Raw genomic sequence first — 26,478 nt, forward strand, 5'->3', positions numbered from 1 at the left:
ACTCTATACATTATTTTTAATTCATTAATAAAGTTAATTTAGTAAAAATGTGATATCTTATGAGAACACTATTGGATTTTTTTAATTTGTGTGCAAAAATCTTAAAGAGTCATTTAAAAATAGAGAATACTTTAGATGTGATTAAAGAAAAAGTTAATCATATATAAAAATTGAATGGAAATGATTATTTTTGGTCGGTGCATATTAATTAAATTTGTATAATTAACTATGTTGTTTAACTTTAATTTAATTAGCATAAAATAAAACGGCAGCGTTTTTTTTGCTTAAGCACTCAAAAAAGGCGGGAAAAGTTTCCGCCACTTCAACTAAGATCCCAAAAACCCCACTCTCTGCAACTTCAACACCAAAAATCCCCAAATCTCTTCGTTCTCTCAAAACCCTCGCGAACAATCTGCCGTATCCCTAACACAATGGACACAGATGGGTTATCTCAAATCTGCAGCGGCCTCGGATCAATAGAAGAGGACGATGAAGGAAACCGAATCGGTTACTCCAAAGGCGAATACTGTCTCGGTATGAACCTGTTGCATTTTGATTATTTTCTCTCGCTCTTTTTTCTTTCATTTTGATTAATTGTAGATTTTCGGTGCCTAATTATTTATATTCGTTATCGAAATTATCAGATAACCTGAAAGACTTGCTGAGGTTTTTGAGACGCGACGACCCGCAAACACGTGATGTGTTCAAGCAAGTGTGCAAATGGAACATCGTTTCTAAGGATTTGGTACCGATTATCGAGCATTACCATGAAGATCGTAGCATGCTTCTGAATGCAGGTTTATATTTTTTTAATTCGTTGAATTGCGTCCATATATTGATGATGTTAGCTGATTGAGATTTCATTGATCGAATTAGTTGGTGTTGAGTTTTTTTCTTGTTGAAATTTTCAGTGAAGGTTTTGGTGTTCCTTACAATGCCAATTGAGCCTGGTTCCACAGATGTATCTCAGCAGTTGGACTATTTATGGGATTTGAAGTCTGCAGTGACTAACAGTGATGTTGCTACAGTGATAGTGTCCATTTTAGAAAAACCACTTGAGAATTTGGAACTGTGAGCTGATAAAAAATTCGATGTGTTTTTTATGATTTGAAAGATAGAAATTGGAAAGGTTACTCAGTGGTTTGGCTAGATTTATTTATTTATTTATTTTATTTGTTTACAGTAATGCATTCACTGAGGATGATTGGAAATTGGTACAGCTGGTATTTACATTATTTAGAAATATACTTGCTGTTCAAGAAATCCCGTTGCATCAGAAATCAGCAGGATTTGCCTCCCATTTTTTATCTCTGAGAGATAGATTTCTGGAGCTTTTGTTTCGTGAGAATGTGATGGATATAATCTTGGTTGTATCTCAAAATGTTGGCAGCTCTAATGTTTATCTCCGTCAGGATAATTTGCTTCTATTGGAAATATTCCATTACATTTTTATGGGTCAGGAGCCAGAGTTGATTGTCCGGGGCCATTTGAATGGATTGAAGGTAACGTCACTCAACTTCGCCAACATCATATTTTAGTGGACCTCCCCAAGAGCACCCTACTAATTTAGATTTTTCTTTCTAAAATGTTTTTTACCAACATCATATTTTAGTGGACTTCCCCAAGAGCACCCTACTAGTTTAGATTTTTCTTTCTAAAATGTTTTTTGCCAACATGGTTTACAAGGTTTTTGTGGATCTTACCTCTCTTGTGCATGCTATTATATCTTAATTATTATTCTTTGGCTGTGTTTTGTTTGTCACTTACATTTCAGAGTTTTTTTCAGGTTGACGAAGACTCCCAAGCCTCTCTTGATAGTCTCCAGTCCATCATGGAGGAAGAAAAGAAGAAAAGAGTTATTAATAGGCTTGGCAATATCAGCCGGCATTCACAATTCAGTGGAACATTTGCACGGGTTACCATGGTACTAATTTTTCACCCATTGGACTCGTTTTTTTAATGCTGTGGACTTGAATGACACTAGGCTATTGTTTTTTGGTAGGATGGTTCTAAAGCCGTGTTTAAGGGGAATCCTAATTCTTCTCGTAATATGCATCTTAAATCACAAAATGTCATTCGAGGTCGAGCCAAAAAAATTGCGTGGGATCATCCAAGGTTGCCTTCAACAAAGGACAAGATCTTGGAGATGCTTAAAGGATTTGTAAATCAGTTTCTTTCTGGGGGATACAACGGTATGAATTAAGAATATGGTGTATCATTTGCGTTGTGTGTGTGTCTGTATAAGTAGTCTCACTGTTAGTTAAATCTGTATCAGTTTTGATGCGATCGGTCCGTGAAGATATTGTAAAGGAGCATCCTGCAATTCAGAAAAGTGACGTTGTTGTTTTCTTTCAAGTGGCTGACTTTATCTCTTCATTTCAGTTTTACAAGTATTCAACTTCAAAGGTGAGTATAATAATATGAACACAGCACATCTCTTGACATGCCTTTCTCTATTCCTCTTTCAAACTAAAGTACTTCATTCCACTCCTTGTGGATCTCTGATACAACTACATATTAAAATTTGATATAGAATCTCCACACATTTCTATTTATTTTCACATTACTTAGCTTTTAGCAGTATGCTACCGAAGTGAATTTCTGATTTATTCATTCAAGTAGTTGCAATCCTCACAGCATGTTGAAGCAAAGTTTTCATGTAATGATTGTCTGTACTTACAGTTTCTCATACAATGTGGGTATCAGTTTGTTTCTTACATTAATATATCCTTTTTCTTCGTTTCTTTTAAAGAAATTATATTTTGACTTCAAATTCGACAACAAATTAGAGGGAGCAGAGAGCAGAGAAAATAGCTTTTCTGTGCATAACACGATAATTTCCTTTTATTTATGTGGAGTCACTCTTAAACTGTTTTTTTCTTTGAATTATTTCTCATAACCATATAAAAATCTAATCGAATTGAATACATAAATATCGAGATATAATATAAATTCACTCAATATATTTTCCCAACCACTTAAGTTTTTGGGTTGTTTGGCCTTGTGATACGGCAGGAAAGTTTCCACAACTAAATTGTTTAGGCTATGATTGTGAGTATAGGAGGGGAGAGGAGGAATTTGGGAAAACTGAAGGTGTTCTTACCAAACAGACCCTTAGAGGTGTTCTTACTGTCACTTTCCTCCAATAAAATAGAATTTTAACATAAGGTAGATGGCATTTGCATTGTCTATGTATCATCAAGCCAAAGAACTCTTGCATTGTGGGGCTTGTAAGAGATGAAACATAAACCGGTTGTACGTTTTCACCCAACAGTATATGCGCGTTACATATAGTTAGTTCATGACAGGATGCTAAATGTTAGAGATTATATACCTTAATTTGAATTTGAAGTTAACTACATGTTCTTGTGTATCCTATTTTGGCATTATTCATGTGCTAAATGATAATTTTATAGAAGAATTTTGGCTGAAAATATGGAAATCAATAAAATGATTTAGAACATAGATCACAGCATGGCATGTGCTTATCTAGTGTTGAGATATCACTTGCTCCTTTATTTGTAAAATATGTTATAACTGTCATTTGTTAATCTAATATACATATGTGAGATGTTGTTTATACATATTTTCTCTTCATTAATAGACGGAGGAAGAAAAGGACATATTTGGTGATAATGATGCCAATGCTTCAGATTTCAGTGGTAAAATATGTGGCCCAATCGAGGCATCGTTGAATGAGTCGATGTTTCAACTAGTTATTTCACATTGGCGGCAGGCTTATGATGGTCTAAAGGAAACAAATGACTACAAGTTTCTATCTGCAGCTGGCTCTCTTTTGAAAAGCATGGTAATACGAACTACCAAATCCTATGTATTTGTTTTGTTATAATATATATGTTCTATCAGCTGGTTCTCTTTCGAAAACCTTTCTATTTTTCCTTCTCTTAAATCTGTACTTGGGCTGTTAACGGAGGTATCTAATGCTTTGCAAATCCTATCTCATTCCATTTTGATTTGTATTCCATGTCTTTCATTTCACTTTATTACTATTTTGGTCAGTTTTGCAGATTAGGACATTTATGCCTCTAATATATCCAGTTGAACATAGGAACACAGACTAGAACTCCACATTTATTTTATTAGAGTATGTAACTAGTATAGGCTCAAGACTGACACATGTCAGTCTGAGCACTGTTCAAAACCTGCTATTGCAGGTAAACTAAATCTGCAATATAAAAGCATATAGTTGCAGTGATTTGTAACTAACCAAAAACAGAAATGAAAGTTAGTTAGATTGAAATGAAATCTCTCTCTCCTTATCCCTTTCTAATATGGTATCGGATTAGCTTGGTTCTGATCTAGAGTTGGATCATGGCTGCGACACCGCCATCGGAGGAGTCGCCTACTTCTTCCGCTCAAGATCCACCGGTTTTGTCACCGGTCGTCGTAACGTCATCGCCTCAAGTTCTCGCTCAAGATTTCACAAAAGCTCGATGAAAAGAACTTTCATCTATGGCGTCAACAAATTGAGCCATACATCAATGTGCATAGCCTAATGGATTTCGTTGTTTGCATAACGATTCCACCTCCATTCGTTGATGACGAAGCTCGCGTCACCGGTACCGTCAACCCTGCGCATTCGTGTTGGCTTCAAAAAGACCAAATGCTGCTCTTGTGGTTGCAATTGATGCTATTTAACGAGAATCTCTCTCGTGTTCTTGAATGCTTGCATTCTCATCAACTTTGGGATCGCTTGTTCAACTATTTTCAGAAGCAGACACGTGCGCGTGCGAGGCAATTGCGTGTGGAACTTCGTGCCCTAATAGTTCAAGAATTTTTGCTCAAGATGCGTACTATAGTGGATGCTCTTGCTTCCATTGGTGATCCTATACCTGTAACACATCATGTAGATGTTATTCTTGAAGGTCTTCCCTCTGAATTTGCGCCTGTTGTATCTGTCATTGAGAGTAAATTTGGACTTATGGACTTGGATGAAGTAGAGATTCTACTCCTTGCACATGAACTTCGTCTAAATAAGTTTAAGAAGTCCTCAACTCCAGATCTCATATCACTTAACTTGGCTCAAGCTCAAGCTGGTTCTAGTCTTGCTAATGACACTTAAGCTATTGGTGTTGATTCTACTCCATCTCAGACTCCTCCATCACCTGCTGAACAAGATTTTAGCCAATTTTGTGGCTCGAGAGGCTCACGTGGATGTCACTTTGGTAGAGGCAGAGGTAGAACCTAATGCTCACATACAATGCCAAGTTTGTTCCAAACATGGACACCCTGCACTCACTTGTTGGTATAGATTTAATCAGAATTATCAACCTTCTGCTTTGGTTGGTAACTCCTTTAACACAACAATGGCTTTCCTCACCTTATGGCTACAACAGTTTTCCTCAGAATGTCTGGACAAGGCCTCCCATGCAGCCAAGAAGTGTTGCCAATTTCTCCCATGCACCAAGTGCTTTTGTTGCAAACTCAGTACCCTCATCTTCAGCCTCATGGTTTCCTGATTTTAGTGCTTCTTTTCATGTCACAAATGATGCCAAAAATATTCAACAACTAGCTCTCTTTGAAGGTCCTGAACAGATTTTCATGGGAAACGGCCAAGGTTTGTACATTCAGTCCTCTGGCTCAAGTGTCTTTTCTTCACCAATTCAACCTCACACCACTCACACTTCACAATCTCTTATTTATTCCCACTATCACCAAGAATTTGATTAGTGTCAGCCAGTTTTGTCGAGATAACAATGTCCAATTCCTATTTTCTGTTGACAAGTGTCTTGTGCAATCACAGGTTTCTAAGGCTACCTTACTCGAAGGCAGAGTTGGCAGGGATGGCTTATATGAGTTGCCCTCCATCACTCTATCTGGTTCCTCCACGTTCTCCCCTATTTCTCCTAGCCCAGTATTGAATACACAAATTAATTCTAGTATTAATGCTCTTTCTTTCAATTCTAGTACACCTAATAAGTGGCATTTAAGGTTAGGTCATCCTAATTCTCATGCCTTGAAACTTGTTATGCAAGCCTGTAATATTTCTTTCTCAAATAATGATTTTGATACTTTCTGCTCAGCTTGTTGTATGGGTAAAACACATAGATTACACTCTCCTGATTCACCCACTTGAACTTGTGTTTAGTGATTTATGGGGTCCTTCACCTTATACTTCCACTTCAGGATTCAAATATTATATGTCTTTTGTGGATGCCTATTCCAAGTTTACTTGGATTTATTTCCTTAAAACCAAGGCTGAAGCTCTATCTACCTTTCAACAATTCAAGAGCTTAGTTGAACTCCAACTTGGTTGTCCTATTAAGGCCATTCAATCTGATTGGGGTGGTGAGTTTCGACCTTTCTCTAAGTTCCTCAAAGATCATGGCATCCTACATAGAGTGATTTGCTCTCATACACATCATCAAAATGGCGTGGTGGAGAGAAAACATAGGCATATAGTTGACATGAGACTTACTCTACTTAGTCAAGCCTCTCTTCCTCTCACCTATTGGGACTATGCCTTCTCCACTTCTGTCTACCTCATCAATAGGCTTCCCTCTTCCTCTATTTAGTTTCAAATTTCCTATTTCATCCTGTTTCACACACAGCCTGATTACAACTTCCTAAGGGTCTTTGGTTGTGCCTGTTTTCCTCCCCGAAGGCCCTACAATAGTCATAAACTGGATTTTAGATCTCAAGAATGTGTGTTTACTCTACATCCCACAAAGGCTATAGATGTCTAGCCTCTAATGGCAGGCTACACATCTCTAAAGATGTCCTTTTCGATGAACTTAGGTTCCCCTATCCTGAATTGTTTCTCAAGTCTGGTAATCCTGCTCCTCCTTCCACAGGTGTCTCAATTCCAACCCTATCCATTGTACCTACTTCATCCCCATCCATCCCTTCTAACCCTCCATCAACTCAATCTGGTTCAGGCAGTTCCTCCTCTATTGCTCCCAGACCTAGTCCTCCCATGTCTTCCAATTCATCTCTTCAGCCAAAAGACCAGTCTGCTCAGAATTCCCCTAGTTCTTCTGACTCTAGTTCACTTACTTCACACTCCATTAGTCCCTCACAATCTCAATAATTCTGACACAATTCAGTCTGCTCAGGCCTCCACTAGCCAGTCTCCAACTGTTAATTCAGAAAAATCCTCTTATCTGCATCCCAGTCTAGCTCATCCACTGCCTCTGATACTTCCCTTGCATCCCCTGTTATTCCTCCCAAAGCAGTGCATGTACTTCAAGTTCCTATCAACAATCATCAGATGCAAACTCAAGCCAAATCTGGCTTTGCTCAGCCTAGACTTGAGCCAAGACTTCTCTTGGTTACCACTGAATCCAAGAGTGTTAAATCTGCTCTAGCTGATGTGAGCTGGAAAACAACTATGCAAGAGGAATATTATGCTCTAATCAACAATAATACCTGGACACTTGTTCCCTTACCTCGTCAAAGACATGCTATTGGTTGCAAGTGGGTATTTAGGATCAAGGAGAATCCAGATGGCTCAGTCAACAGATATAAGGCTAGGCTGGTTGCTAAAGGCTTTCATCAAAGGTATGGGTTTGACTGACACATGTCAGTCTGAGCACTGTTCAAAACCTGCTATTGCAGGTCAACTAAATCTGCAATATAAAGCAGATAGTTGCACTGATTTGTAACTAACCAAAAACAGAATTAAAAGTTAGTTAGATTCAAATGAAATCTCTCTCTCCATATCCCTTTCTAATATATTTATATTCTCATCAAGTGCTTCCTAATTGCTCTTTCTTTATTTGCAGATTCGCATGCTGGATTTAGTACTTAAGTCGTTGCCAGATGACTCTAAGGAGCCGCAAACAGCCCGCATTCTTTTGTATAAGTTATTTTATGATCAGACCGAAGAAGGGATGACTCAATTCCTCTTGAATTTGATCAAAACGTTTGACACACACAAACAATGCAAAAGGTTTTGCCTCTTTATTTGAACCAAGAAAAATTTCACAGTATTTAACCATGAACATTTGTGAGCTTCTTTTCTAGCATACTAAATTAATTTTTTAGCAGACTTCCATACTTAGAATGATTGACAAAGGACATTTATGGATTGAGTAGTATATTTATGTCTTTATACAAGAATTGAATTGCAGCATAACACCCTGGTTTGAGTGTGATAAAATAGATGAAAGCTATATTCCAAGATGCTTTGAAATAAGTTATTTTTCTTGCTGTCATAATCATGATTATTCTTTCTTACAGTGATCTTGCAGATTTGGTTGAAATCATTTGCAAAGTTGTGAAGCTAATGGATTATCTTCAGTCTCGAGGAACATTGAGGGTAAGTTGCAATTATGTATTGGTGTGTGTATTCTATCTGTGTTCTCTCTATGATAAATTATAATAATAATAATGTCAACGACAACGACAATGATATAACAAGAATAACACCAACAATAACCTTTACTTATATAGAATCTGTCCAAATGACTACAACATGCAAAGTTTTAATCGACTCTTTTGCTATCAAAAGAAAATTCTAATTATTTACATATAATATGCGGGCATTTTTTAGCCGAGTGTGATTTTATGGATGAAAATAGGTCAAATTTTCTATTGGGGGTTTATGGCATTGTTTACACCAAGTTTAGTTCACACTAGACTTGTTTACCAAATCGACTATGTCAATACCATTTCAAAATCCTATCTAGCAAAAAAGGGCCAAATTTAGCTATTGAAAAGCCTCTTAGACCTAATAAGCCGTTTATTTAAATATATAAATGATAAAATAATATCTGAATTGTTTTTTTTGAAAGAAGTAAATTTGATTGTTGTTATTACTATTATGAAGTTTTTAAAGAATTTTTTGATCATTCTTATTGGCATCTTTAAGGATTTAAGAAAATTGGTCTATATGAAGACATAAGTTTGTAACCTTGTTTAATGATAAGTTAGTAGTAGTAGGAGAGCTCCTTTAGGACAGGGGATGGCCATGCCAACACCAAACATCCCAAAAGTTTCTATTTTTAACAGGTCAGTACAAGGTTAAATCAGTCTATATATTATTTGTTCAGCTTGATATTGAAGTTTGGAAAGTAGTGCAACAGCAAATGACTCCTTTTGCGAATCTGAGGCCGTTGATTTGAGTTTGTACCACCAATTTTTGTTTAATTGTTTTCTTTCACAAAAACTGTTTTAGGTATTCTATGATATACTTCTTCTAAATCAATAAAAAATTGTTTTGATTGCCACAATATCTTTGCATTTATCTTTGTAACAAATATGAGTTTCATGGTTTATCTTCCCTCATTAAACCAAATTGATACTCCCTCCGATCCTAAATAGAAGAGAAAGTTGAGTCAACAAAAGTTGATGTATTTTGTCTAAAGTTTAGCCTAAATACACCATCTTTCACTTATAATTAGGACTTGAGGATTTTTTTAATGATTTATTCTATGACTCATAAGTTTAATTCCTCTGTAATTTGCACAATTAGGCGCCCATCCTTTTGCTGTTAAAGGTAGGGATTATAGTACTTTTCCACCATTAGTCAGATTCTTAGACTTCATAATCAAGGTTATCTAATCAAGGAAAGAGCTTGTGTAATTATATGCTTTGAAAATTTGCAAATACGTTGCAATCTTTGCCAGAGCTTGATGCATGGAAATGTTATTGTTTTCATGGTTTCCATAAATATATTTGAGAATAGAGGAAAAGTGAAAGAAATAAAAAAAAATTGAAGTAAAAGAAAAAGAAAAATATATTTGTTTTCAATTCAATCATTTTAATTTGTTTCTTTGTTTTATATCCTGTAATTCAAGGTGTCAAAGAAAGCAAGGAAGTTGAAAAAGAAAACTTCCAATGGAACAGAATCAGGGAATAAACCAACTGGAGATCATTCTTGTGTTAAAAAAGAAGCTGGCATTTCTATTGACAATCCATTAGGTGAAAACCATTTGATACAGAAGGAATCCCTACCGAATGCAATCTCCACTGACCAAGAGGCCATCCCTGATGATAATGAACATGAAAGTCTCGAGAAAGATGTGAACTCTCAAGTTCGCTTGGAATCAATGGAAAACACACATCTTGATGGCAATGGACATGAAAATGTCAAGGGAGATGTGAACTCCCAAGTTCGTTTGGAACCAATGGAAAACACACATCTTGATGATAATGAACATGAAAATGTCAAGGGAGATGTGAACTCCCAAGTTCGTTTGGAATCAATGGAAAACACACATCTTGATAATGATGATAACGAACATGAAAATGTCAAGGGAGATGTGAACTCCCAAGTTCGTTTGGAATCAATGGAAAACACACATCTTGATGATAATGAACATAATAATGTCAAGGGAGATTTGAACTTCCAAGTTGGTTTGGAATCTGGGAAAAAGACAAATCTTGATGATAATGAACACAAAAATGTAGAGGAAGATGTGACCTCCCAAGTTGGTTTAAAACCAATAGAAAACACAAATCTTGAACATCTTAATGAGGATATGTTGGATGACACTGGTGATTTTTCTGAAGATGAGCAATTAAATACAATTAGTGAAGTTGATTTCAATGTTTCAATGCTTGTCTCCGCTTTTGCAAATCACAGTATCATTCAGAAATTATGTTGGTTGCTCAAGTTTTATAAAAGCAATTCCCTTGCAATAAATCATTACATAATAAGCATGTTGCGGAGAATTAGTGATGAGCTTGAACTCCATCCCATGCTCTACCAGGTTTGGTCTTGAAAGAATTTCACCATCAATGAAATCATGTAGTTGTTTATGAATGTGAATAACATTTCTAATCTTGTGAACATATTCTTGTAGTTGTCGCTGCTCACAACTTTCTACGATATTCTTGCTGAACAAAAGTCATGCCCCTGCGAGGAATATGCAAGTATTGTTGATTTCCTGAACAGTTTGGTCAGAAAGATGCTGAAGAAAATGAAAAAGCAGCCCCTCCTATTTGTTGAAATTCTTTTTTGGAAGACCCGAAGGGAATGCCATTACATCAATGCAGAATATATGTTGGATGAACTTGGCGATATGAGAAAAGAAAGTAAAAATTGGAATGATACTCAAAGAGATGTAGAAATTGGTTCCTCCTCAGTGAAGGCGTGGACTCATAGAAGCATTGCTGATGCACTTGGTGATGATGAAGCTGATGTCGTGATCTCTCATGACTCAAGATATCAAAAGTAAGATAAGATTATGTTAAGATTCTCATGTAAATTTCCCCCTGCTTTTTGGTTTTGTTTTTCTGAGAGATGTCCATTTTTAGAATGTGGGGCCAGTTTTCAGTTTATGCTTGACCAATCCGTAGTTCATCTAGTAAAGATACTACAATGGGACTAGTCTTATTTTTAATTTTTATTTCAGCAATGTTGAAAAGCTTGATGATGTTGAAGGCTTTGCTTCTACCTCGGGAAGTAAGAATCGCAGAGACGATAACAAGTATGTTTAAACTTTGAGATCAAAGTTTATTTAGATTTTACAGCTTCTGATGCTTGGTTTACTTGGATAACAGTGGGGAGCCATGGTTGGAAGATGAATCTCAAACAGCTCCGAGAAGAAAGAGAAAATTTGTTCTAGATGCTGAATTGGAGATGCAAATTAAGAATCTCTATGAGAAGTAGGTTTTACCTGCTCAAACCATATTTTCTGTAATCTGGTGCATGGTTAATAGTAGAGATTCGATATTAAGCAGTTTAGCTTCTTTTTGCTTTTTTATAGTATTCTCCACCATTGGTGCAAGCATAGAAGAGTCACAGTGATAAATTAGTTAACTGCTTGTCAGTTTTTTCTTTTTTTGTATTGTTTATAAGATTAGTATTCATTTTGATAATCGGTTCTTCCATGCCTTGAATATATTAGATTCAAAGATGACAGAAATTGCAGTCGACGTATTGCTGAAGAGCTAGATCCAGATGGTAAAATTTCTCCAGCTCAAATATCCAATAAATTGAAAAAACTAGGGCTAACAATTGCATCAAGGAAAAAGAAGGGCGGTGCTAATGAAACTTTCTCAACAAGCCCTAATCAATTAGAAGGTGCCGGAGTAGCCGGAGTTGTGAATTTAGAGGGAAGCCTGTTGGTTCAGCATCGGTGAGTATAGAATGAACTGCTATGCTTATTAAACATTACTGGTTCAGTAATAAACTACTATTAGTATTTTTTCCATAAAATTTATATTTCCTCCTTGATACAATAAGTTTCAGAATTAATGTTAATCGTAATTCAACAATTTGCTTATGCTTTCATTGTATTAAACGTCAAGGTATTCTCTAAGTTTGTGTTCAATTCCATATTCATAGGCAGAAAAGAAAAAGAGTCAGTGCTTTCAATGAAGATCAGGAAGCCCTTATCAAAGTTCTATTTGAGCAGTAAGTGTTGCTTAACTTGGTTGCTTGCTAGAGGACTAAATTTTCTCTCTCTGCTCTCTTCTTGATGAACGCTGAATGAATGGTTAAAAAACATGTTTTCTGAGTTTTCTTATATTAGTTTTGCACAAGACAAGGTAAAAGAATTATAGCCCGTGCTTTTCCTTTTAATATCTGGGATCTTACTTTGGCAGATTCAAGGATCATAGAAGATGTAACTATATGATAGCCAATGCACTGGACGTGGATGGTAAGTTCACACCTGCCCAAGTCTCTCGAAAACTTAAGCAACTTGGCTTATGGGTTCAGCAAAAGAGTTTTAGAGGAAATATCCACCAAAAGGGTGAGGATCTTATGGACTATTCAAAGGATGGAATGGATAAATCTGATGATGAGACACTTCTATCATTGATAGAAAGGTAATGTTGCATTAATCTTAGTTTTATGCAAACATGAGATATTAATACTTGTCTATTTATAAGATTATTTTATTTAATCAGCGTGCAAAATTCATTTCAAAACATCATATATACACATTTTTAATTGATTTTATTCTTCAATTTTATACACATACACTTGTTCTGAATTTCATTTTTTTTTCAAATGCAACAACTCTGTACCCTGCTGAATGAATCTTTCCTTTTTTTCTCCCTTTAATTATTGTTTTATTTAATTTTAGGAAAAAAGTGAAGAAAGGAAAAAAATCAAGCAAACCATTACATGAACAGACCAATGAGGATAAGCTGTCAAAAGATGAGTCTGATGATGAAATGCTTGGCTCTATCCTCAAGTAACGTCCCCTTTACCTCCTTTTCTGGGACCAGTAGTTTACCGATAATGATGGGATCTTAAATGTTTATATTAAGAATATAGTTTGAACTGGCTATTCTTCATGTTTCTGCTTCTATCTATTCAAGATCTGTCTCTCCTTCTCTTTCCTCCCTTTAATCATTGTTTTATTTAATTTTAGGAAAAAAGGGAAGAAAAGAAAAGAATCAAGCAAACAGGTACACGAACAGACCGGTGAGGATAAATTGTCAAAAGATGCTTCTGATGATGAAATACTCGGCTCTATCCTCAAGTAATGTCCCCTTACTTCCTTTTCCAGGACTAGTTGTTTAATGATAATGATAGGACCATAAATGCTTTATATTAGTAATTTAGTTTGAACTGATGATTCTTCATGCTTCTGGTTCTATTCTAGTTCTACTATAGACCTCCTGTCTCTGTATCTACAATTTCTTTTTCAGAATTGATTAATGTTTTTTTAATTAGGAAAAAAAAGAATAGATCTGTATCTGGTGAACACTTACATGAAAACACCAATGAGGGTGAATTGTCTAGATATGATTCCGAAGATGAAATTCTTCAATCTGCACTGAAGTAAGTATTCCATTGTTCATCTTTTCTATTCTAGTTCTACTATAAACCTCACGTCTCTGTATCTACAATTTTTTTCAAAATTAACTAATCTATTTTTTTTAATTAGGAAAAAAAAGAATAGACCTGGTGAACATTTACATGAAAACACCAATGAGGGTGAATTGTCTAGATACGATTCCGAAGATGAAATTCTTCAATCTGCACTGAAGTAAGTATACCATTTTTCATCTTTTCTATTCTAGTTCTACAACAAACCTCCCGTCTCTGTATCTGCAAATTTTTTCAAAATTAACTAACCTTTTTTTTAGGAAAAAAATGGATAGACCTGCATCTGGTGAACATTTACATGAAAACACCAATTCCGAAGATGAAATTCTTCAATCTGCACTGAAGTAAGTATTCCATTCTTCATCTTTTCTATTCTAGTTCTACTATAAACCTCTCGTCTCTGTATCTACAATTTTTTTCAAAATTAACTAATCTATTTTTTTTTAATTAGGAAAAAAAAGAATAGACCTGGTGAACATTTACATGAAAACACCAATGAGGGTGAATTGTCTAGATACGATTCTGAAGATGAAATTCTTCAATCTGCACTGAAGTAAGTATTCCATTTTTCATCTTTTCTATTCTAGTTCTACAACAAACCTCCTGTCTCTGTATCTGCAAATTTTTTCAAAATTAACTAATCTTTTTTTTTAGGAAAAAAAAGGATAGACCTGCATCTGGTGAACATTTACATGAAAACACCAATTCCGAAGATGAAATTCTTCAATCTGCACTGAAGTAAGTATTCCATTCTTCATCTTTTCTATTCTAGTTCTACTATCGACCTCCTGTCTCTGTATCTACAATTTGTTTTCAGAATTAACTAATGTTTTTTTTAATTAGGAAAAAAAATAATAGATCTGTATCTGGTGAATATTTACATGAAAACACCAATGAGGGTGAATTGTCTAGATACGATTCGGAAGATGAAATTCTTCAATCTGCACTTACGTAAGTATTTCATTCTTCCTCTTTTCTACTCTACAGATCAATTTATAATAGGACCATGAAATGTGTATATCAGGACTTTAGTTTGAGCTGTTAATTTTTTCTGCTTCTCCTTATATCTACTCCTACTTAAAAAAAGCTATCATCAATTCTTCCATTTATACATGGTTAGTCTATTGGAATTTTTATAAAATCATGTTTTGCTGTTTATTTTTTCTCCCTCTGTTACACATCTGTAGAGCATTCACCATTTTTTTTAACAATACACTGTATCAAGCTTTTTGTATTTTTTTAATGCTTTTAGCTGATTACTTTAATGGTTGAATCAAATGGCATTTGCAGTGAAAATCAAGTAGGTTTTAAGAATTCCCAAGTAGAAAATAAGCAAGTGGATCCTGACTTGGAAGATTCAGAGGATGATGTGGCTGTTAAAGTACTTTCTGACAATCCTGTATCAAGAAGGAAGCTGAGAATGGTGATGGATCTTGAGGACGATGACTGATGTGGAACTATGGTTAGGATGCAGGTTGATTCCTTGATTGATCCTTTTGTGTATAGTGCATATAAAAGTTATTCCCCTATTTATTTTTAATTCTAGAAATATTTATTTTTAAGTCTAGAAATACGATAACACATTTGTGTGGTTTGAGAGTATGAAAAATTGAATCATAGAAGGGAGTTAGAAGAGAAAAAAAGGATATTTCTTCTGTTCGCATGACATAGAATTGACACAAACTATATCATGCAGTTGCATGCCGCGAATAAAAACTACTATTCAAAACTAATTGTAGACGTGGAAATGAGCTTCTTTATTTTAATTTGCTAACCGTCCTTTATTTTTCTTATTTACTGTACTTAAATTTTTAGATTTTAGATTATGTCAAGAATATGAATTTGAAAAAGTTTTTAAAACCCACATTATGTTTGTTGAAAAAATTCTTTAGTTTCTCATAATGTGAGATATCTTAGTTATTTTAATTCATTATATAATAAAATTTTCCATTTCATTTTAAAAGACACTAAAAACTCTTTTTTGTTGATTTTTTTCTTCCCCACTCATAACTTTTTGTTTTTTAATTGTCAAAACACTAATTTCTTCTAATTTAAACAAACACTTATTTTGAGATGGAGAGAGTATAATTTTTGGATTATCTTTATTGAATTATTCAATTTTTTATTTGTTTGAGAAATTATTGAGTAGTCAAATGATCATTATTGAATTCTATAAGTGGTATTTATATCATATTCAAATGATTTTTGTACAATTAGGGGATATAGGTTTAGATTGATTATAATTGAGTTGTTTTATCTAGATGACAACACAATAGTTCGTCTGATTTGCATAATATAGTTTGTCTGATTTGTATATTTTGGACAGTATTGTGAAATGTCTTAAAGAGAGCGAACTGTTTCGCGATTCATCATGATAACTTCTTCTATGACTATTTTTAAAATCCAAAAACAATAATTTTAAGACGCTTAAAAAACTGCCATGGCTACCGAAGAAGTTATTGGTAACACTTCGATTGCTGTCTATGACACACCATTCAAGTTTGAGGGTTTTCACTTCAAACATTGACAAACAAAAATAAATTTTTTTCTAACCTTAAAGAAGGTTGCCAATGTTTTGACCGAGGATATCCTATTGCTTCTTCTAGATCAATCGAACAAACTAACGATAATAAATCTAGGGATTCAGATGGAACACTTAATAGTCCCGAAGCTAAATTTTTGCACAGATTAAAACAAATGATTTATAGCTTAGGAAATAAATCACCATATGAAAAGAGAATTATAATCACTACAAAATCGTATTTGAATAGACTCACATATGATATATATAAAACATGAGAGGCGATACTATAAAACATGATTGAAAGAGAATTATTACACTAGAGGCGATACTATAAAACATGATTGAGAGACTTTAAAAAGAAGTATGATGTATAAAAGATATAACAAAGAAGTATGTTGTTAGTCGCTACCTCAAGTATCAAATGGTAAAGATGAAAGGTCTGTGGAGACTTAATGTTACGAACTTCAAAAGATTGCTTATGAGAACATCATTGAAAGTATGTGTTTAGATGAAAAATTTCAAATTTATTTTATTTTTGACAAATTGCTCCCTAGTTTGAAAGTTTTTAAAATTATGCTTTGCTACAAATCAAAAGAATTTTTAATTGAGTCTGATTTTTCGCCTTCGAATTAAAGAAAAACCTTAGAAACATGTTCAAAGAGAAAAAGTCTTGGTTGTTTCAAACAACAAAAAGAAATTCAGTGTAGTTCTGAAGTAATTTGACAAATAATTAAAGAATCAGAACCGCTATATTTTGAACCGAATTAAGAATAAGAACCCTTCAAGGGACCCAGTTACTCCAATTGATAGGCAATAACCACCACAAAGAAATGACACTTGTTTTTTTTTATCTTGCTTCAATTGTAGAAAACCAGGTCATATGATTAAGAAATGTAAGGTCGACGTTAAACTTTGTGTTGCCCTTACTGCATAAGTTAACCTAATTGATGACAATTTATTACTCTAATCACTAAAACCAACATGATTGGTGAATCTGATGGTTAGTAGATAAACATTGGCTCTTCTCGCAATGTCTGTTATGATCGTGCAATATTCAAAACATACACAAACAAGAAAGTGCTGTTGGGAGTTGCCCACACCACTAATGTTGTCAGTATTGGAGAAGTGAAACATAGTTCACCTCAGAAATGACTTTAATCTTGAAGGATGTCATGTATACTTCAGAGATTATAAAAAACCTTGTTTCTATTTTTGTTTTGAAAAAGGCAGGGTTTAGCCAATCTATTAGGGTATAGTTGTACACAAGCACTAAGAATGATATTTTTGTGAAGTTGCTATGTTCAAAACTTCTGTGAATGAAACTAATTTAGTAACAAGATTAAGAGACTTCGTAGTGATAGAGGAACTGAATATGATTTCAGTTTTTTTTAATGAATTTTATAAACAACATTGAATTGTAATGAAACAAGTACACCATATTCTCCTGAAATGAATGATAAAGCAGATCGAAAGAATAAAAATCTTATTGAACTGGTTGTTGTAATTATGTTGAATTCTGGTGCTACTCCTCACTGGGTGGGAGAAATTTCGTTGACTGTTTGCTATGTTCTGAATCGAGTCCCCAATTCAAAAAGTAATATCTCTCCTTATGAGATATTAAAGAAAAAACAACCAAACTTGTCTTATTTAAGATCTTGGGGTCGTCTGGTTTTTGTCAGAATTCCGGATCCGAAGCGAGTTAAACTCGTTAGTAGAGCCTATGAATGTGCACTAATTAGGTATGCAACAAACAATAAGGCATATAGGTTTTATGACCCAAATGCTAAAATGATCATAGAATCAAATGGAGTTGAATTATATGAAGACAAATATCCTTTTAAATAGAAAAATAGTGGGGGAACTGAATTAAATCATATTTCTATGATAAAAAGCATCAAAAGTAACGATGAAGTAGAAACAAAACTTCGAAGAAGTAAAAGAGTAAGAGTTGCTAAAGACTATGAGGCCGATTATGTGGCTTATACAGTAGAAGAAGATCCAACAAATCTTCAAGAAGCCTTGTCATCTATAGATAAAAATTTGTGGCAAGAAACTATTAACGATGAGATAGATTCTCTAGAATCTAACAGGACTTAACACTTAGTAGACTTGCCTCTTAGTTGCAAACTAATCGATTGTAAATGAGTTTTTAAAAAGAAATTGAAATTTGATGGAACTGTTGATAAGTACAAGGCTGACCTTGTTGCCAAAGGTTTTAGGCAAAGAGAAAATATAGATTTCCTCAACACCTTTTCACCAGTCACTCGAATTACATCCATTAGGATACTGATTTTAATATAAGGTATTTATAACTTAGTGGTACACCAAATGGATGTTAAAACATCTTTTTTAAATGGTGACTTAGAAGAAGAAATCTATATGGACCAACCAGAAGGGTTTGTGATTCATGGGCATGAAAACAAGGTCTCTAAGTTAGATAATGTATGGTCTAAAACACGCTCATAAGCATTGACTTGAAAAGTTTGATAACTTAATGATACCAAATGGATACAAAGTGAATGAAAGTGACAAATGTGTTTATTACAAATTTGAGAATCGCATTTGCATTATCACATGACTCTATGTAGACGATCTACACAAATTTGGATCAAACATTCAGGCCGTTAACGATGTGAAATCATTGTTGAGCAAAACCTTTGATATGTAAGACCTCGGAGAAGCGAGTGTGATTCTTGGAATCAAGATCACTAGATCCAAAAAAGGAATTTCTTTGGATCAATCTCATTATATATACAAGATATTAAAGAAATATAACTACTTTGACTGTAAACCCACTTGCACACCATACGATCCAAGTGAAAAATTGTTTAAGAACACTAGTGATAGTGTTAGACAAACAAAATATACAAGCATAATTGACAGTCTTAGGTATGCCACTGATTGTACTAGAACCGACATTACATATGTCATAGGATTGATGTGCATGTTTACTAGTAGATCGAGGAATGAGCATTGACAAGCTATTGAGCGAGTTACGCGATACCTTAAAAAGACTGTGAATCTCGACTTGCATTATCAGAGATTTCCTGCTGTACTTGAAGGATATAATGATGTAGATTGAAATATCTTATCAGATGATTCCAAAGCAACTAGCGGCTGTATATTCAATATAGTTGGATGAGTTGTATCTTGGAAGTAAGTTGATTTGCTAGTTGATATACTTTTAAGGAAAAAACCTATGTCAACTGTGTTGATCCACTGTAATAATACCGCAACTATTTTACAAAAATCGAGAACCGTTAGTAAAATGGTAAATGATGTCAAATAAGGACGAAGCAGAACACTGTTAAAGATTGTATCTCTAAAGGAGTTGTAAGAGTGGATCATGTACACACTGATGAAAATGTAGCAGATCCTTTGATAAAAGGATTAGCTAGAGAGAATGTCTATAATACATCCAATATGATGAGACTAATGCCTTTAGAAAAACGAGTTGCTAATAATGGTAAGCCAACATAAATGAATGAAGATCCCAATAAATATGTTTAATGAGTAATAACAAGTTGTAAGTAATATGAGATGATCATGCGAGTATAAATAAGTAAAGCATGAATCCTGAAGTAATGAGAGGATGGAATAATATAAACTCTCAATGAGATCTATACTCTGTATGAGGGAGTACCTAGGCTACAAGAGTACTCTTGATAGACTCACCTATGTGATTGTGGAGCCGAGGCCGGTTCCTATGGAATTTTGAGGAAAAATTCCTAGAGTTTTCACTAAACCGAGATACACGTGCAAAACCATTAAAGCAAAGATGGTAAGAATATACCTTAAGAAAAGGTTATGTGCATGATTGATGTCTGAAATAGAGTTAAAGACAATTGTGTCACTCCTTTTGAATCAGAGTCCTACTTACTACACAAAGGTTCAAGTCGTAGACACTTTTGTTTATGCACAATCTTAGAAACGTTTGACGTTACTTCTGAAACACTTTTTAAAATTCATTAGGAGGATTGTCGAAACATCATGTCAATATTCTAATATAGAGAGATGAATTTGAAAATGTTTCTTAAGTCCTATATTGTGTGTTTGTTGAAAAACTTTCTTAGTCTGACATTTCTTAGGTGAGATATCCTAGCTAGTTCACTTCATTATATAAGGAGATTTCCTATTTCATTTCATAACACACCCAAAACTCCTTTTGTTGAGTTTTTCCTTCCCCACTCTCATAACTCCGCATTTTCCGAATTATCGAAACACTAATTTCTCCACCTTTCTTTCTACTCGTTGAATTTTCTGAGTACTTTCTTGAATTCTCTTTAGAGAATTATGTTAATTTCTCATTGTTTGAGTTGAGAAATTATCAAGTATAATTTTTGGATTATCTTTAGAGAATTATTAGAATTTCTCTTTGTTTGATAAATAATTCTGAGTAGGCAAATAATCACTATTGAATTCTCTTTTGAGAATTATTGAAATTTCTCTTGGTTTGAGAAATTATTATGTTTGATCGTTATACTAGATACTATGAGTGATATTTATACCATATTCAAATGATATTTGTACCATTAGAGGCTGGATTTTTAGAACGATTTTCTACCATGCAAATAGTAATCATACAATATATAACTGAACTATTTTATCTTGGAGATGACGCGGTAGTTCGACTGCTTCGCATAATTTTGAATTGGATCGCAGAACGTCTAAAAGAGAACGAACCGTTTCGCAACTCATTCTCATAACTTCTTCAATGACTGTTTTCAAAATCCATAAACAATACATGCAACACGAGCAACAACCATTAATTTTGCTGAGGACTATATATATAATAGTTAAAAATATTTTTTTTTAAAAATTACATAATTATTTTAATAAGTTTACTAATTTATGCTGATTTGTTCTTATTCATATTGAATAACGTACAAGGATTTTTATTTGGTATAGCGACTAGTCGTAATAATTTCTGAAACTAAGAGAAATTCCAATAACTTTCTAAAGAGAAATCAGTAATGGTCATTTGACAACTCAAAATAATTTCTCAAACAAGAAGAAATTCGAATAACTCTCTGTAGAGAATCCAAAAAATTATATTTGATAATTTCTCAATTCGAATGAGGTGAAATTAACATATCTCTCTAATGAGAATTCAAAAAAGTATTTGGAAAATTTAACGAATAGAAAGAAAGTGAGAGAAATTGGCGTTTCGACAATTCAAAAAATCTAGAGTCATGAGAGTGAAAAATGAAAAACTCAACAATTTTTGGTGTGTATTGACATGAAATAGAGAATTTTCTTATATAATAAAGTGAGAGCTAAGCAATGTGAGATTAAATAATTTTTTTCAACTAATATACAATGTGAGACTTAAGGAACGTTTTCAAATTCATTTCCGCATATTAAAATATTAACATGATATTCTAATAAGTTTGAACCAAATGCATAATCAATTTAGTCTTCAAGAAAGAAATCAATAAGCAAAACTTCAAAACATGTTCCCATCCCAACTATTTCCTTGCTCTATCACACCGAGAATGATAGTGAATCAATCAATTATTTCACTTTCAATGACATGCAGATAGATTGCTACAATTATCAATTCTAGCTCACTAATATGAAAAATCAAATTAATTAGGAATAACATTATATAGATAACAAAAATGGTAAAAAATATAAGGATACTGACCTACGTTGAATTTCATTCTGTTAGAGAACCGGGTATGATAATCCTGGATAACTTCGAAGAATCGTGTTCGTACACTTTCCTGAACAAAGTATTTCGACCCTATTCTTGCCTGGGTTCACGAAATCTTTGTGGGGATAATTCTTGAAGAACAATTTGTTTCTGGAAAAGAGAAATGTTCAGGAATGTAGAGAGAAAGTTTGGTTTCGTTATCTTTTTTTAAACTGAGGCCAAATGACTCCTTATATAGGAGATCAATAACAGAAACCGAAAAGACGCAACTGTTCAGAAACGGTTACGTCGGTTGGGAAAGGATTCAACTGTTCAAAAGAAAATTTCGAACGGGGCGTTGCCCCGCACCCCGTCAGGGGCTTCGCCCCTTGGAACCCTGTTTCATTTATTCGCATTCAATTATACGTTGGCTCGACGAGCATGCACTCCGCACTACCCCTAACTCGTTTCCAAGCTTTAATGCATAATTACATCGGCCTGTAGTAAATCACATTACTACTAAAATACATTGATGATACTAAAATCACCAACAAATCCCCCCCATTTTAGTGTAATCCTTGATTTACTCAGTATATACAATAATATATACAAGGGTATACCACACAGGTACAACGATCAAACAAATGCATAAATGAAAATGTCTTGCGATTGAATTTTCATCTTAGTACAAATACACATTCCAAATACTCGAAAATCGGGGTGTCATAGCGATTGAACCCGTCAATCCATTTGAGTTTCTGAAGATATAGTACATATATGTTTCTTACAATACTCTACTATTCATACTTGACACTTTACAAGCCATGTGTCCTTATCCATTAATAAGCATATAGGAAGCCAAGTCCGAGCTTCTTGAAGCGGCAAAACTTCATGCTCACATAGGTGATTCTTTTAATCTTGCACCTGCATTTGCAATTTTCCAAAAGAACCATTAAGAAGATATAATTCAACCTAGCCATCACTTGCAGGTCTGAGCACATACCTTGGGAAGATAAACACAATTGCTCCAATCTCTAACTATGATCTTTCCATATTGAATTCTGCTTCTAATGTTGTATTAGAAGGGAATTGGGTATACCATAGCTAATAGATTTAAATGGACTTTAATCCCATCCCAATTACCGACTTCTTCACTAAGTCTCTAGCTAACCCCTTCGTCAAGTGGTCAACTAAGTTTTGTTGCGACCGAACAAACTCAATAGATATCACCCCATTCATGATTAATTCCCTAATCATACTATGTCTAACACCCAAATGTCTAGACTTTCCATTGTATATTTGACTATAAGCTTTAGCCAATGTGGCAGTACTATCACAACGGATAGAAATTGGTGATATCGGTTTAGGCCATATTGGAATCTCATATACCAAATTCCTTAGCCATTCTGTTTCTTTACCAGCAACAGCTAATGCTACAAACTCAGATTCCATTGTGGAACCAGTTATACATGTTTGCTTCTTAGAAGCCCATGAGATGACACCTCCCCCAAGCAAGAACACCCATCCACTTGTAGAGGATGAATCTTCAGCATTATTTATCCAACTAGCATCCGAATAACCCTCTAACACCGAAGGAAATCCCATATATGACAATCCATAATTCATTGTACCCTTCAAGTACTTGAATACCCTAGTTATCGCATGCCAATGATGTCTACTAGGATTACTAGTAAATCTGCTCAACTTTCCAACCGCATAAGCAATATCCGGTCTAGTGCTAATCATAGCATACATCAAAGAGCATATAGCTTTTGAATATTCGAGTTGATCCACAGGTTTACCTGTATTTGGCATAAGCTTTTCTCCCGGATCCATGGGAGTACTTACTGGAGAACAACTTTCATAATTGAACTTCTTGAGTATTTTCTCAATGTAATGAGATTGCGTAATTACAATCCTCTTATTCTCCCGTTTAATCTTAATACCAAGAATAACGTCCGCTTCTCCCATATCCTTCATGGAGAACTTTGATGACAAGAAATTCTTTGTTTTATCAACTTGATTTTGGTCGGTGCCAAAGATCAACATGTCATCAACATATAAACAAATGAAAACTCCTTTACCGGAAGTATCAAATTTTCTATATACACATTTGTCAGCTTGGTTTAGAATGAAACCATTCGACAAAACAACCTCATCAAACTTTTGATGCCACTGCTTCGGAGCTTGTTTTAGCCCATACAACGACTTAACTAGCTTACACACTTTATGCTCATTACCAGGCATTACGAATCCTTCAGGTTGCTTCATATACACTTCTTCCTCCAAATCACCATTCAGAAATGCTGTTTTGACATCCATTTGATGAATCACTAGATTATGAATAGCCGCCAAGGCAATCAACAATCTAATAGTAGTGATACGGGTAACAGGAGCATAGGTATCGAAATAATCAATCCCTTCCTTTTGTCTGAAGCCTTGGATAACTAATCTAGCTTTAAACTTGTCAATTGTACCATCGACTTTCATTTTCCTTTTGAAGATCCATTTGCAACCCAATGGTTTGCAACCTGGTGGTAAATCAGATAATACCCAAGTATTATTTTCCATGATAGAACCAATCTCTTCGTCAATTGCTTCTTTCCAAAAAGCAGAATCTCGAGATTTCACAGCTTCATCATACGTTCTTGGATCCTCCTCTATACTATAGCAATAATAGTATTGAGTGTCAATCTGATCCTTTGATCCCTCAACTAAATATAGTTGAAAATCAGATCCATAAGATCTAGATTTTCTAGCTCTTTTGCTCCTACGGGGTTCAAGTGTCTCACTTGGCACATCATTTGAATGATCATCCCTTAGAGATTCACTAGAATTAGGTATAGAGTCCTTTGGTCTAGGTATAGAAGAGAAACAATTCTCATCAAATATGGCATCTCTCGATTCTATAATTATGTTAATAGAAATCGAGTCATTAGGTTCTATAACATAAAACCTATAGGCCTTGGAGTGCTTAGCATATCCAACAAAGATGCAAGCTACACCCTTTTCACCCAAAGTTTTCCTTTTTGGGTCCGGGAGTCTAACCACGACCCTACAACCCCAAACACGTAGAAATGTTAAGTTGGGTCGTTTCTTATACCAAAGTTCATATGGGGTAGTCTTGTTCCTTTTATTAGGAACCCTATTTAACAAATAGCAAGCCGTTAACATAGCTTCTCCCCAAAACCCTTCACTTAAACCAGAGTAAGATAACATGGCATTCACCATTTCCTTAAGCACTCTATTTTTCCTTTCAGCCACACCATTTTGTTGAGGTGTATAAGGTGCCGTAGTCTCATGAATGATTCCTACGGATTGGAAAAATACAGGATCATAATATTCACCACCTCTATCTGTACGTAATGTTTTAATCAACACATTCTGTTGCACTTCAACTTCAGTTTTATAAATTTTGAATTTATCTAAGGATTCGTCCTTAGCGTGCAGCAAATAAACATAGCAGAATCTAGATGCATCATCTATGAAAGTGACAAAATATTTTTTATGTCCTAATGATGGAGTAGCATGCAAATCACATAAATCGCTATGTATCAACTCAAGAATGACAAATTTCCTTGTTATACTTTTAAAAGGTTGCCTAGTGATCTTTGTTAACATGCAAGTTTTACAATTTTCTACATTTTTATCAAAAACAGGAATTAAATCATCTTTAGACATTTCATGCATTCTTTTATAATGTACGTGTCCTAGACGAGCATGCCATAACGATGAATTGATAACATTCGAAGAGGACATAAATACAGAACCAGAATCATTAGGAACTCCATTCAAATTCATCATAAACATACCATTATTATAATATCCAAATCCTACAAGCACACCAGACTTCGATAAAACATCTTTATCGGATTCACACACTTGCTTGTATCCAAGCTTATTTAATACAGGACCAGAAATTAAATTCTTACGTAGTTTAGGAACATACAAAACATTAAACAAAGTAATAGTCTTTCCAGAACTGAATTCTAGCACCACGTTTCCTTTGCATTCAACGGGAGCAAAGTGATCATCTCCCATGTAGAGGACAAAACCATCTTCCACTGGAACAAGAGTCTTGAACCAGAAACGATCCTTGCAAACATGTGTTGTAGCGCCAGAATCAATCCACCACGCGATAGCATCATCCTATACATAGAATGCTTCAGAATTTAGTGAAACCGAATGTTTAATCAAACTATTCAAATCACGAATTGATTTCTGACCTTGGTTTTCGGATTGGTCCTTAGACCCCTTTCTTGAACCACTTGCATTCGCGTTAACATGCTTTTTGCCGGAACGACAATCCTTCTTGAAGTGGCCTGTTTTGCCACACTTCCAGCATTCTATTTTCGGTTTCTTATTAGCATCGAAACTGCCCTTATAGTTCTTGAAAGCATGCTTCTTTCCTTTGTTTTTGTTGTTACCGTTCTTACCACTCTCTTCGACCATATTAACCGAGGGTCCAGCAATTTCTTTGCCTTTTCCTTTGTCATCCTCCTGCGCTCTTAGAGATTCTTCTATGCGCAAGTGACTTCCAAGTTGGATCAAAGACAGTTCGTCTTT

General features: G+C 34.6%; 1 protein-coding gene across 14 annotated transcripts; it reads left to right on the plus strand.

The window, feature by feature from the left end:
- Window positions 1-308: 308 nt before the first annotated feature.
- LOC127091582 (uncharacterized) lies at window positions 309-15,486 on the plus strand. Of its 14 annotated transcripts, none has more exons than XM_051030256.1 (26): window positions 309-534; window positions 645-797; window positions 912-1,071; window positions 1,184-1,502; window positions 1,787-1,924; window positions 2,003-2,192; window positions 2,276-2,406; window positions 3,605-3,808; window positions 7,746-7,912; window positions 8,203-8,281; window positions 9,762-10,676; window positions 10,770-11,140; window positions 11,322-11,396; window positions 11,470-11,574; window positions 11,817-12,047; window positions 12,257-12,325; window positions 12,517-12,741; window positions 13,002-13,112; window positions 13,293-13,403; window positions 13,598-13,705; window positions 13,812-13,913; window positions 14,029-14,097; window positions 14,205-14,306; window positions 14,408-14,491; window positions 14,597-14,704; window positions 15,044-15,486. In XM_051030256.1, exons 1-26 carry the CDS (start codon window positions 432-434, stop codon window positions 15,201-15,203), a joined length of 4,590 nt encoding a protein of 1,529 aa, XP_050886213.1. In that variant the 5' UTR covers window positions 309-431; the 3' UTR covers window positions 15,204-15,486. The 14 variants fall into 14 exon arrangements, with proteins under 14 accessions (XP_050886213.1, XP_050886214.1, XP_050886218.1 ...); XM_051030255.1 differs by having other exon boundaries at window positions 310-534; window positions 14,014-14,097; XM_051030257.1 differs by lacking the exon at window positions 14,408-14,491 and having other exon boundaries at window positions 14,014-14,097.
- The last annotated feature ends 10,992 nt before the right edge of the window (window positions 15,487-26,478 follow it).

The sequence above is a fragment of the Lathyrus oleraceus genome, chromosome 6 (genome assembly GCF_024323335.1).
Source record: "Lathyrus oleraceus cultivar Zhongwan6 chromosome 6, CAAS_Psat_ZW6_1.0, whole genome shotgun sequence".
Taxonomy (NCBI): domain Eukaryota; kingdom Viridiplantae; phylum Streptophyta; class Magnoliopsida; order Fabales; family Fabaceae; genus Lathyrus; species Lathyrus oleraceus.